This window comes from Orcinus orca, chromosome 7 (assembly GCF_937001465.1).
Source record: "Orcinus orca chromosome 7, mOrcOrc1.1, whole genome shotgun sequence".
Lineage (NCBI taxonomy): Eukaryota > Metazoa > Chordata > Mammalia > Artiodactyla > Delphinidae > Orcinus > Orcinus orca.
In genome coordinates this window covers 7,522,290-7,536,804 of record NC_064565.1, presented here as the reverse complement: position 1 = coordinate 7,536,804, position 14,515 = coordinate 7,522,290, and the positions used below count along the sequence as shown (strand labels likewise).

General features: G+C 43.8%; 1 protein-coding gene across 4 annotated transcripts in view; it reads right to left on the bottom strand.

Annotated features, from left to right (window-relative positions):
- The window catches only part of CYFIP1 (cytoplasmic FMR1 interacting protein 1), a 93,484-nt gene that overhangs the window by 47,785 nt on the left and 31,184 nt on the right, over positions 1–14,515 (bottom strand). For 3 of the 4 annotated variants that reach the window (XM_012535595.3, XM_049712574.1, XM_033400212.2), the window contains exons 7-11: positions 11,320–11,416; positions 11,091–11,219; positions 7,783–7,887; positions 5,503–5,594; positions 2,851–2,968 (exon numbers count right to left, since the gene is read on the bottom strand). In XM_012535595.3, the coding sequence (XP_012391049.1) occupies positions 2,851–2,968; positions 5,503–5,594; positions 7,783–7,887; positions 11,091–11,219; positions 11,320–11,416 (541 nt within the window). The remainder of the gene's footprint in view (positions 1–2,850; positions 2,969–5,502; positions 5,595–7,782; positions 7,888–11,090; positions 11,220–11,319; positions 11,417–14,515) is intronic. The other variant, XM_049712575.1, reaches the window with a different exon arrangement.

Here is a 14,515-nt window from a genome sequence, read left to right as displayed (position 1 = left end):
ACGTGCCGCGGAGCGGCTGGGCCCGTGAGCCATGGCCGCTGAGCCTGCGCGTACGGAGCCTGTGCTCCGCAACGGGAGAGGCCACAGCAGTGAGAGGCCTGCGTACCGTGAAAAAAAAAAAAAAAAAAGTAACTTAAAATGGATCATAGATCTAACTATAAGAGCTAAAACTACAAATCTCTTAGAAGAAAACAAGGAGTAAATCTTTGTGACTTGGGTTAGGTAATGGTTTCTTCATTATGACCAAATGCACAAACAACCAAAGGAAAAATAGATAAAATTGGACCACATCACAAATAAAAAATTGTGCTTCAAAGGACACCATCAAGACAGCAAAAAGACACAGGAGAAAATATTTGAAAATCACATAACAGATAAGGGATAGAATATAAGAACTCACACAACTCTACAATAAAAAGAAGGTAAATAACCCAATTTAAAAATGGGCAAATGACTTCAAGAGACACTTTTAAAAACTGGCCAATGAGCATATGAAAAGATACTCAGTTTCATTAGTCATTAAGGAAATGCAAATCCAAACCACAACCAGATACCACTTCACATTCACTAGGATGGCCAGAATCAAAAAAACAGACAGCAACAAGTGCTGGCAAGGATGTGGGGACATCAGACACTCACAGACTGCTGGTGGGTGTAACATAGTGCAACCACCTTGAAAACAGCCTGGCAGTTCCTCAAAATGTTCAACACAGAGGTGCCATAAGACTCAGCAATTCCATTCCTAGATAGCTACCCAAGAGAAATGAAACCTTATGTTCACACAACACTTGTACGTGGATGTTCACAGTAGCATTATTTGTAACCCACTGTCCATCAGTCAACAGCAGATGAACAAACCAACAAAATGTGGTGTGTCCAAGCAGTGGAGTATTATTCAGCCATAAAATTATTATAAATATTATAAATAAGCCATAAAATTACTGATACATGCTATAACATGGATGAACCTTTAAAATACTATGTCAAATGATAAAAGCCAGTCACCAAGGAGCACATATTATGATTCCATTTATATAAAGTCCAGTAGGCAAATCCATAGATAGAAAGTAGACTGCCACGTGCTAGAAGGAAGGGGAATGGGGAGTGACTGCTATGGGTGCAGAGTTGCTCTGGGAGATGATGAAAATGTTCAGCAATGGACTAAAAACCTTTGAATTGTATAATTTAAATCAGAGAATTGTCTGGTATGTGGATTATGTCTTCATAAATCTGTTTAAAAATAAACTGTGCAAAGCTTTTAAAGGTGGATCTCTTTTCTCTTATTAAAATCATCATCTATGGGCTTCCCTGGTGGTGCAGTGGTTGAGAATCTGCCTGCTAATGCAGGGGACACGGGTTCGAGCCCTGGTCTGGGAGGATCCCACATGCCGCGGAGCAACTGGGCCCGTGAGCCACAACTACTGAGCCTGCGCGTCTGGAGCCTGTGCTCCGCAACAAGAGAGGCCACGATAGTGAGAGGCCCGCGCACCGCGATGAAGAGTGGCCCCCGCTTGCCACAACTAGAGAAAGCCCTCGCACAGAAACGAAGACCCAACACAGCAACAATAAATAAATTAATAAACTCCTACCCCCAACATCTTCTTTAAAAAAAAAAACAACGCGCATATGCCCTTTTTTAAAAAACAAAAAACCATCATCTGATTATAAAAGCACAACAGCAGACACCAGAAGGCACACAGGAACCATGCACGCTGTCAAGGGCTCCTATTTGGAAAGGTAGAAGCCAGCTCTCTGTGTTGTTTGAGAACATCTCAGGAACTCAGTTTACAACTAAATCATGAAGTCCTGGGGACCGGCCCCCACCTCTACTCTTCGGGCTGCACTGGCCTCCGCAGAGGGGTGAGCTAACGTTCCTCATGGGGAGTCGGCTGCCCACATGGGGTCTGCAAGGAGGCGATGTGCCCCAAGCATTGGGGCTGTCTTTCAGTCATCTTGGTTACACGATGACAAGTGCTTGGGGGTGAGGGATAGAGTGCACATTGTCCTGCAATGAGCAGGACCAACAGATTGTTCCCCCCAAATGTAATGGGCCTCCCGAGAACCCCGAGGTACCGCGATCTCGGAAACCAGGCCTGCGTATGTGGCCCCAAGTCCCCGGGTCCCTCTAGACCACCTGCAGCACCCACGCCACTGACCACCGCCCTGACCCTGACCTCAGTGCCCGGTCCACTAAGACATGAGAAACGACACTCCCGCTGCCGCTCCCCCTCGCTCAGACCCCCGTGCCACCCACCCCATGCGCAAGCAGCAATGGCCTGGAGCCAGGCTTGGGGCAGGTGTGGGGAACATGACCGGCCCAAGCAAGGACACAGAGAGTCCAGCTGCAAAGCTGGAAGGAATGAACAAAGCCCACGGCCGAAGAGACCCCACTTCCTCCAACACGCAACTCCAGGTCTCCTCTGGGCACTCGACGCATCTGCCCACCGACTCGGAGGCTCCTGCACTTTCTCCCTCTAGACACGAAAGGGGTGCAAGTCAGAACCACCCCTTCTGTTCCTGACGTCCTCCACTCTCCCCACCCCTCTCCTAGCAGCTTGGAACCATGGAACTACACTAGGAAATGCACTTAATTCATGGTCTCACCTCAGTCCTCAGCCCCGTGTTAACGTTTTTCTGAAAAAAGAAGATGCTTTCTTGTACAGCTGAACAGATCCAAACAAACTCCATTATATTTGCCCTGCCTCATCCATTATTATCAGTGCTTTTTAAGCACGCAGTGCTAAACTACGTTTCTCAAAGCGATCAATGGTAGTATTTGGGCGCAGAGAATACAAGGGCCACACCAGACCCCATGTCCCCAGGTGCGCTTTGCAGGCAGAGGCCACTCACCTCGCTGTTGCTATAGCGCGCCAGCTCCGAGATGAAGCGCATGTGGTCCTCCCGGATCTGTACCATCTGCTCGCAGATGTTGTACTGTGGGCTGCTGCTGGAGGACGTGCACGTCCATCTGGTGGTAAAGGGGAAGCATGCGTTACCTGACAGGCGACTGGCTGAGGGCACATGCACAGCAGGCCCACCTACCACCCCGGGAGCCCCGCTGCAGCCAAGAGGTAGAGGTGCAGAGGAAACGTGGAATTCTCCGCATGGAAACAGAGCCGGGCCTGCCTCATCTCCCTGTGTCAGGGCTGCGTCCTACCTTCTCATGTCTGTATTCTGGAAAAGGAACCGTAATTTCTCCTTAATCGGCAAACTACTTTCCACAAAGCTGAGAGGTATTGCTGAATTCAGGACACTGCAACACTCTTGCAGGGCCCCTTGACAGATTACTGCAGAGTAGGCAGGAACTAATATTTCCTTATTACTCACATATGAAAACATAGCTATAGTACAAAACAAGTCAGCCAAGGACTCAGGGACAAAAGTTATCCTTAATGAGAGAGTTGAAACTTGGAAATTAGACAGTGTTGCTATAGCTAACCATGTGCACAACACAACATTTCAGCAGCAAACGGATACAGTCAATGTGGTGGAAAAATGTGTATCAAGAATTAAATCTGGGCTTCCCTGGTGGCGCAGTGGTTGGGAGTCCGCCTGCCGATGCGGGGGACGTGGATTCATGCCCCGGTCCAGGAGGATCCCACATGCCGTGGAGCGGCTGGGCCCGTGAGCCGTGGCCACTGGGCCTGTGCGTCCGGAGCCTGTGCTCCGCAACGGGAGAGGCCACAGCAGTGAGAGGCCCGCGTACCACAAAAAAAAAAAGAAAAAAAAATTAAATCTGTTGGACTTCTTGGGCAGAAAGCATGGGCCTTGCTTTGGGCTCAGAGCGGTTCCCTCAGTTCCCTCGCACTCAGCACCAACTCACACCATGTTTTAACAAGTTGGTCCCCTTTGCTAGAAGGGAAGGATTCAGATTACCAGTTTTCAAGGTGATCAGTACACTATCTCAAGCAGCGTCACTTTTTAACTTTCTGATTTTACTACAGGATTACGTGATTACGGCATGAGCAAAGGCAGCTCCCTGAGTGTGCAGTAAGCACACAAGGCCCAGGCCCTCTGCCAGGGTCCACCTTAAACACACTGGCCTCCCCTGCATGCCCCAGAGAGCATGTCCACCTCAGGAGAGGCAAGAAGCCCAGAGCCCGATGCCAACATGTGCCCACTCTGCGCCCACCCCCTGTGGCCAGACAAAGGTGCTACGCCATTGGGCTGAGCTCTTGGAGCTGATTGTTGCACGCTCAGGCACCTGCCTTGGTGGCTGCGAAACACAGCATCTAATTGGTAATAATGGCCATCGACTTACAACAGAGCATATTAAAAATAAAGTATGCAAAACTCCTTGTTTCCTGATTCTCTTACTGATTTTACAATTACGTATGATCTGGATCTGACTGTGTTTGTTAGGGTAGGAGGTGAGTTGTACATTGTTAACTTAAACTCAGGCATTTCCATTTATACCATGGAAATCAGCACACCCTCCAAATGAGAGCCCAAGTTGATGATGAAGTGAAGAGAGATTAGTGAATGTAATTTATAGGAAGGTGATCACATATCAGATTTAATGGCAGATGTGTTAGGAAACAAGCTGGCACAGAGGGTGGCAAACTACATACAACGTGGGCCCAATGCGAGTACCTTTTGCATGGCCATAGAGCCATACAAAATGGTTTTTACAGTTTTAAAGAGTCGTTTAGAAACAACAACAAAAAAAAAAGAGTATGTGACACATGTGGCCAGAAAGGCCTAATGTGTTTACAATTTGGTCTTCACAGAAAAAGACTGTTTACCTTTGAGTAGCCAGATTGAGGTGCAACTGTATTTTTCAAAACCATGGCTGAATGGAGACCACGTGTTTGGCAAAAGTCAACTAAAGCATCCTATGAAACTCAAGTGGATATGTGGAAGCTACAATAAAAAGTACTGTGTATTTATTATCATTTCTAACTGTGAGCTGCAGATGTTTTACGACAGGGATTGGCCATCTTTCTCAGGACAGGTCCAGAAAGCAAATGCTATAGGATTTGGGGGCTACATGGTCTCTGTCACACATCAGCCACAGAGCCATCATCTTAAAAAAAACTCTTTAAAACTGTAAAGACCATTCTCAACCACAGAGACCTTGGGCCTGGCCTGGTTGGGCCCTTGGGTGATAGCTCTGTACCCTCTGTAAGTTACACGTGAATATCCAGCCGCTCCCCAGCAGGCTGCTGTTAAGCTTTTATAAGCACCCAGAGCATTTGGTTATACTTCCGTACTTGTGGCCAGCACTAACAGAACTCTTTGGGATGATGGAAAAGTTCTATATCTGTGCTGACCAAAACTATTAAATATTTGAAATGTGGCTATCCCACTAAGGAAATAAATTGCATTTGTAAATGAATTTAAATGTAAACATCCACTCATGGAAAAGGCTACCATATCACGCATTCGGTTCCACGTGGTTGAAAATGTCAAAGGTGGCATCTCTGGATAGATAAGTGGAGTGTTAGGAACCACAGTGAGAACGCTGCAGAATGCTCTAACTGGACAGCTCACTCTGCCTACCGAGATTTATTTTCCTCATAGTGGGCGCTGGTCTTGATATATCTTGCCAGTTCTATTTGCATGTCCCCGAACAGCGGAACCACCTGGAGCTGCTGTATTCAAAGAATAAAAAAAAACCCAGGGTCATTAAATATGTTTAGTCACCAAATACAATCGCAAGAAGAATGAATAATGCTAATAATTACTGTGGGTTGAATGTTATCTCTGCAAATCACTTACTGCAAAAAAGTTGTAAACAACTTCTACGTTCACTTTAAGAAGAACAAAATAAAAAACCAACTCTCATAAAACCAATTAAATATTAAAATTAGGGCTTCCCTAGTGGCACAGTGGTCAGGAGTCCGCCTGACGATGCAGGGTACATGGGTTTGTGCCCCGGTCCGGGAGGATCCCACATGCCGCGGAGCAGCTGGGGCCGTGAGCCATGGCCGCTGAGCCTGCGCGTCCGGAGCCTGTGCTCCGCAACGGGAGAGACCACAACAGTGAGAGGCCCGCATACCGCAAAAAAAAAAAAAAAAAAATTAAAATTAACCTACCTTGTTGCTAGATCCATGGTCATTAAAAAAAAAAAAAAAAAAAAATCAACTGTATTTCTATATACTAGGAACTATTAGAAAACAAAAATCTAAAGAGAAAAAAATTACAATAGCATCAAAAAATAAAAAGTATATATTATTAAATCCAACAAAATATGTGCAAGACTTCTAGATAAAAACAATACCAAGAATTCTAGAGAAATTTTTAAAATTCTAAGGGAATACAGAAATACATTAGGTTCATGTATATTGGAAGACATGGTATTTTAAAAATATCAATTCTCCCTAAATTGATCTATAGATTCAACGGAATCACAAACAATATTCCAAGAGGAAAAATGGTTTATGGGTTTTCTGTGTGTATGTGTAAATCAGCAAGTCAATTCTAAAACGTATTTCAAAAGATGGAGGGACAATACTCAAGACAATTGTGAAGAACGTAACTTGAAGACTGGTAAGTAGACCTGCTGGAAACCTACAGCAACTAAAGCCAGCATGGCCCTGGAGCGCAGGTGCAGACCAGTGGGGCAGAGCAGAGAACTTAAGGCAGAGTCACACACATACAGACACCTGCTTTATGACACAGGTGACTCCTCAGAGCAATGGAGGGGAAACGGTCTTTGCAATAATTGGACAGAGTCAACTGGATATCTAGAACAGGAAAAAAAAATCCAAAAATATCAACCCCCTGCCTCACAGCATACACATGGCCAGTTCCAGGGGCATTATAGATCTAGATGGAAAAGAAATGGTGATGCTTCTAGAAGGTATCACAAAAGAAAATTGTCGAGAGTCTGCTTTATCAAAGATTTCTTAAAGTGGACATCAAAGATTGATATATTGGACCACATTAAAATTAAGAACCCCAGTTCACCAAAGACTCTTTAAGAAAGTGAAAAAAAAGAGCCACATAGGGGAAATGCATGTATTTTAGAACACATGTATCTGACAAAGGACACATACCCAGAATACATAAAGAACTACAAATCAATAGGGGAAAAAAAGAATGAGAGACTTGAAAGGACACTTCACAAAGAGAACACACAAAAGACTAATAATACCGTGAAAAGCCATCAGGGAAACATCAAGTAAACCACAAGGAAACAGTAGCCAATAAAATCACAAGGATATACATACACACCCTTCAGGATGCCCCCCTCCTCCCCCAAAAATGACAGAGCCAAGTGATGGCCATGATGTAGAATCACCGCTGGTGGTGATGCAAGTCAGCACAGCCATGTGGGAGAGTTGTGAGGCTGTATCTACTACACTGAAAATGTTCATTCTATTGGATGAATACCCAATCCACCACTGGGTATTCATCCAACAGAAATGTGCATAGATGTGCACGAATCAGAGCAGCACTGTTCGGACAAGCCAAAATCCAGAAACAATCTCATGTTCATCACGACAGAATGGATAAATAAATTGCAGTTTAGTCATTAAATGCATTGCTACACCACAATGAAAATGTAAAAACTACAATTGCAGGCTCCCACAGGGATGATCTGACAAAGTGAATGGGGGCAGTCAGACACAAAAGAGTACACATGGCACCATTCTGTTAGACAAGGTTCAAACCCAGGCAAATCTGGTACAGGGTAGGAGACAGTCTACCTCCACCTACCCACCCACCTGCCACCACTGCATTTCCCAGCACAGAACAAAGCCACAGAGGTTGACCTCCTAAAGCTCAAACTGCATACACTTCAATAAAAAGGTTTACCTAGAAACTGTAACTCACCTTGAAGTACTTGTCGATTTTGGATAAGTTTATTCTTTTCTTGGCATCTAGTTTATAAATGTTGCTGACACTCCCATCCATCAAGTACAGACCAAACCCCATGACCTGCAAATCACAAAATGGCACATAAAGCTCAGACCTGCAAGTTTAATTACCCATAAACACTTATACTGCTACAGTTCATAACTTAGAAATGACAATTCATTCTTCTTTCAAAAACACTTTTTAAAAAAATTTAAGTATAGTTGACCTACAATCTATGTTAGTTTCAGGAGCACAACATAGTGATTTGATATTTCTACACATTAAGAAATGATCACTACGATAAGTCTAGTTACCATCTGTCACCACGCAAAGACATTACAATATTAATGACTATATTTCCAATGGAGTACATTCATCCTAGTGACTCATTTATTTTGTAGCTGGAAGTCTATACCTCTTAATCTCACCTATTTCATTCATCACCACCCCGCAATAACCCCACTAGGAACCTCCTGCTTATTCTCCGTATCTATGAGTCTGTTTCTATTTTATGTTTGTTCGTTTGTTTTGTTTTTTAGATTCCACATATAAGTGCAATCATATGGTACTTGTCTTTCTCTGACTTATTTCACTTAGCATAATACCCTCTAGGTCCATTCATGTTATCACAAATGGCAAGATTTCATTCTTTTTTTAGGGCTGAACAGTATTCCATTATTTATTTATTTATTTATTTATATAAAATCTTCCTATGCATCTATCAATGTTACACTTTGGTTGCTTTTGTGTCTTGACTATTGTTAACAATGCTGCTGCAATGAACACTGGTGTGCATATATCTTTTTCTTTTCTTCACATAAATATCCAGAAGTGGAATTGCTGGATCCTATGGTAATTGTAGGAGAACCAGCATACTGTTTTCTAGTGGCTGCAGCAATTTACATTCCCACCAGGGTTCACCAGGGATCCTTCTCCACATCCTCGCCAGCACTTTGTCTTCTTTGGAAAAAATGCCGATTTAGATCCTCTGCCCATTTTTAAACTGAATTTTTTTTTTATATTGAGTTGTACAAGTTCTTCGTATATCTTGGATATTAACGTTTTACTGAATATACTGTTTGCAAATGTCTTCTCCATTCAGTAGGTGACCTTTTCATTTTGATAGTTTCCTTCACTGTGCAAAAGCTTTTTAGTTTGATGTAGTCCCATTTGTTTATTTGCACCTTTGTTTCCCTTTCCTGAGGAGACAGATCCAAAATATATGTTTTCTTCTAGAAGTTTTATGGTTTCAGGTCTTAACGTTTAAATCTTTAACCCATTTTGAGTTTATTTTTGTATATGGTGTGAGAGAGTAGTCCAGGTTGATCCTTTTGCAAGTAGCCGTTCAGTTTTACCAATACCACTTATTGAAGAGGCTCTCTTTTCCCTGTCACATGTTCTTGACTCCTTTGTCATGGACTAAGTGCCCATTTAAGTGTGGGTTTATTTCTGAGCTCTCTGTTCCACTGATCTATGTGTCTGTTTTTGTGCCATACCTTCCTGTTTTGATTACTGTAGCTTTGTGGTATAGTTTGAAATCAGGGAATGTGATACCTCCAGTTTTGTTCTTCTTTCTCAAGATTTGTTTTGACGATTTGGGGTCTTTTTGGTTTCCATACAAATGATAGAATTATTTGTTCTAGTTCCGTGAAAAATGCCATTGGTATTTTGTTAGGGGTTGCACCAAAACTGTAGATTGCCTTGGGTAGTATGGTCATTTTAACAATGTTAATTTTTCCAATCCCCAAAACACAACAGATATTTCCATCTGCCATTTTATTAATTGTTTCCTGCGGTTTTTTTTAGAGTTCCTTTTTGTCCCTTTCTTCTTCTTTTGCTCTCTTCCCTCGTGATTTGATGACTATCTTTAGTTTTATGTTTAGATTCCTTTCTCTTTTTTGTGTATCTATTATAAATTTTTTTTAATAAATTTTTGATTGTGGTCATTATGAAGTTTATATATATGTGTGTATATATATATATATGGCTATATATGATCATATATATATATGATTAAGTTATGATCTCAAGTTCAGACTCATTCTAATAACCCTGCATTTTTACTCCCCACCAACGCTTAATGTTTCTGACATCGTATTTTATATCTTTTGTGTATCCCTTAACTACTTATTGTGAATATAGATGATTTTACTACTTTTGTCTTTTAACCTTGCTACTAGCTTTGTAAGTAGTTGATCTACTACCTCTACTGTATATTTGCCTTTACCAATGAGATTTTTCTTTTCGTCATTTTAATATTTCTAGTTCTGGTAAAAAGCATTTTTAAAAGTCCCTCAGAAATTAATAGCTATCCCTTCACGTGAAGCTATTTTATGTCATTTTTTGTGTCCTCTTCCAGGTGCATACATCAGCTCCACCTCTCATCAAGCACAAGGCAATACTAAATGTGGATTTCCATAAGCACTTATGACCAGGGGGCTCTTGCACCAGGTAGGTGCAAACAGAATGTTTCCACTGCCACAAAGCACTCCACTGGACAGTGTCCTCTTGCTCTGATCCCTCCGTGCTGCTCTCCAGCAGGAAAGAAGTATTGGAGATGGGCCCACTTGCACAGAGGGCTTTGGGTCAGCAGGACACCCAGAACAGGGTCCCCCGGAGCTGCCCTCCATGAAGGTAGAGAGCAGAGTGAAGAGAATGGCAGAAGCATCTTCTCAGAGTTACTCAGTTTTCCTGGGTCTCTCCCATGTACAAGTTATTAAACTTTTGTTTGAAAAAAAAAAAAAAACCTCCTTCTCATCTTCCCAGTGAGAAACATCATTGAAAACCTCCCCGATTTGAAACAGAATAATAATGAGAAATATGGTAAATGGCATGTTTCTTGACCAACAAAAGTCTACTATAATCATGGTGACACAGTATACTAAATTTCTAGGAATTACATCCTTACCACGTAGAATCTGGTATAACCTCTGCTACAGGCTTTATACTGAGAAAGGCCCTTGACCAGGGACTCCTCACCCACGAGCACCTTCTCCAGGGATGGGCATGTAATCTACCTGGCACTGGGGTCAAGCTTGGAACACACTCACGGGAATGCATCAAGGACTTGTAGGGCAAACTGCATGTAGGGTGGAGGGTGCTATATATGCATGTGCACGCACGCGCACGCGCACACACACACACACACACACACACACACACACACACACACACAAGCATGAGAGAAAAGGTTGGCCAAATGATCATAAAGTGCAGCCTATTCACGAAAGCAGGGCTGCCCCTATCTCATGGTGCTGTTGGCAGCCTACCCTCAACACACGTACTTTGAGAAGCATGTGTTTCTCACTGGGCGTCAAGTACATCCTGTTCTCATAGCAGTCCACACACAGATTCACAATGTCTGCTAAGAGCTCTTCATAGCCAGAAATCACTTCGAGCTGCTGCTGCAGAGACTGAAACACAGAGTGAGACACCTGTGTCACTGACCGCTCTCCGCCCCTCAGCCCCCCAGTGATGCGCCCCATTAGCCAGAGCGGCAAGAGTGTGAATTACTTGTGTGATCTTGTTGTGGTTGGCCAGGAACATGGACAGATTCTGTGATTCCTGGATGGACTGTGGATCTGCCATTTTACGTAAAAACTGAGCAGCCCTATGAAAAGGGGGGAAAAAAAGGGTTAATCAACCAACATGCTTAATGACTTTAAAGAAAAACAGCATGGGAATATCAAAATTATTTTACCCTCGCTACAGTTATCTGTAGAAATGTGCATCTTACATGCCGTTACAATTTCAGCCTTCTCCAGCTTCTCCCCTGAACTCCAGGTAAGTCTCTTTGCAACCTGGATAGCTCATGACCCTACTGTCCATAGCTGATGGACTTCCTCAGAGATGTGGCAGCACTTCTCACAGGCCTTCCTGAAGGGCACCTATACATGGGCCTCTCCCCTGGGCTCCCTGTCCCCAAGTGTGAGAAAGGATGACACTCCCTCTGCTGAGTGACAAAGATGGCCAACACTGTTTAGGTTCTCTGCTGGGAAACTTTTGGGCAGCCAAACCTCCCAACAGTCAGGGACCACACCACGTATAGTTCTGGTGCCAAAGGTCTGAGACAGAATCCTGATTCCACCACCAATTTGCAGCTCCATCTTGGACAAACCTAAAGATCCGGTACCAAGTCTAACATGAGGGCTGGGTTTTCCCACACCACCAAGCAATTCTCTAGCACCAGTTGCCAGTGGTGTTACAATTCTGACACTGCCTGAAGATAGCATCAGACCCCACAGATTAAGAGCTCAGTCCCACAAGACTGCCACGTCATCCCCCCACTTCAGACACCAGCTGGAGGTCCACGTTGTCACTGTGCTCCTGGCCAACCAGGTACAGATTGGCAGTCCCAACAACCCCTTCTTTGGGTTCGATTAATTTGTTAGAGCAGCTCACAGAACTGAGAAGACATTTTATATACTAGATTAACAATTCATTATGAAAGGATATAACTCAGAACAGACAAATGGAAGAGATACATATGGGGACGGGGGGGGTGGGGCTTCCATGCCCTCTCCAAGCACCACTCCCCCCGAAACCTCCACATGTTCACCAACCTGGAAGCTCTCCGAACCCTGTCCTTTGGGGTTTTTATGGAGGATTCCTCACATAAACATGCTTGGTTAGATCACTGGGCAATGGCAATGGATTCAACCTCTAACCCCTCTCTCCTCCCTGAGATCAGGAGGGTAGATCTGAAAGTTCCAACCCTGTAGTTACAGGGTTGATTCTGCTGGTGACCAGCCCCCATCCTTAGGGTAACTAGAGGCTTTCCAAAGTCACCACACATAACAAAAGAAACTTTCTTGATTTTATCATGGGAAATTCTAAGGGTTTTAGGAGTTCAGTGTCAGAAATGGGGATGAATACATATTTCTTATTATAAATCAATATCACACCTCCTGAACTCTCCTGACTCTCACCATACCTGTGAAAAACAATAGCTATACAACCTACCCAATGGGGCTGACAAGGGAACGGTGGACACAGAAGGACCTGTACACTGAGGTCCAACAAATCCTGTGCAACACAGGCTGAGTCTCTAGTTTTTGCAAAGAGGGTGAAAGCACATATGAGGATTCTGCACACCTAGGGCTTCCCCAAAAAAGTTTAGCGGAAACTGCCCACATAAGGACCTGTCGTGCAACCTAGAACCTCTGGGGTTTTACTAAAGAAAAGCTTTCATGGCAAAGACTGGTAACCTACCCCAACTGTCATTTCCTTCCCTTTCCTTCCCTTCCCTTCCCTTCCATTCCCTTTATTCAGAATAAACCCTGAATTTCTGTGGTGCAGTAATGTGCCTCATTCTCATCTCCACGCTGTGACCAACTGCTGAGCCATGAGATGTAATGCAAAACTTTGTAAGGCACTTGAAAGTTTACTTATAAGGAATATTGTGGGCCCTTCAATGCTCCTTCCTTCCTGCTGACTGGAATACAGAGATGACAGCTAGAGCTCAAGCAGCCATCCTGGGCCACAAGGCAACAAATGACGACAGCAGGAGCTCTGGTTCCTCAACACTATGGAACCCCGTCAGCTGCAGACCACCTACGTCAGAACTTTTCAGGTGAGAAATAATCTGCAATCTTGCTTACTTCTTAAGTTTTAAAAAATTATATACAGTGAAACAATATTAACTGATATGTTTACATTCTTTTTTAAAGTGTTCACTTTACTGTATTGATTTGAGTGGGTGTTGAAGCTGCAGGAGTGGAAACTAAGGAAGGGACCAAGAATACCTGCTTTTATTTTCCTTAAGCCTCACCATGACTATATGGGTTATCTGGCATTTACACTCAGGAAAGGTTGTAACTACCAGCTGGGTGCACATAAAATGTGTTCTGAGTGTTGAGTGTGGGAGTGTGAGGGCTAGGGAGAAGTGGAGGTTATTGTCTGGGAAAGTAAACCAACCAACAGGGGATACCAAACATAGGTCACAGGAAGAGGCTGCTGGAAGGGTGAGGGGTGCCCAGGCCCTCTTCTGTGCTTAGGGGAGCCTAGGGGGTAGCAAACACGCTGGGCAACTTCTGAATGGGGTGCCCGGGGGCCTTCCACAGAGCAGCCGTATCTTTAAAGTATTTTCCAGACTGGGCTTTGAAATAAAGGTGCTGCTGCTAAGAGACAGAGGGAGAAAAGAAACCTTTTTAAAATTTAAAACCCCTGGGGCTGTCCACCTCCCCATTTCCCTGATAGAGTCAGGAAGGCTGAGAAAGCTGCTCCAAATCACCCGACAAGTGATTTGTGCCATTAGGAGCAGCAGTTGTTCTCCTGAGCTGGGAAGTTCCGAAGCCCCGACACTCCACCAAGAGTCACACGCACTTGGAATCCCACAAAACTGGCATCAAATGGAGACAACTCCAGACTTTCCTACCGGAGCGGAGTTGACAGGACAATTCAAAAGATTTTGTCGTTCTGAAGATTTAGGCTTCCGTGCAGAGCTAACTCTAGGTGATGAATGGAACGCCTGAACTTATTTCACACGAATGAGGCTTAAAGTCTGGGAGATCTAGCTCAACTTCCAGTGCCATCCCCTCCTCAAATCTGTTTCATGCCTCATCTCAAGTCGACTTCATTTTACAGACACAGCAATAGGTGCACGATTTTAAGTACGTGTTGGGGTTCATGGTAGGCCGCCCCCAAATATGCCACTGTGGCATACTGAATTATTCAGAATTAAAGTTACTTAAGAAACAGCCACAGCAAG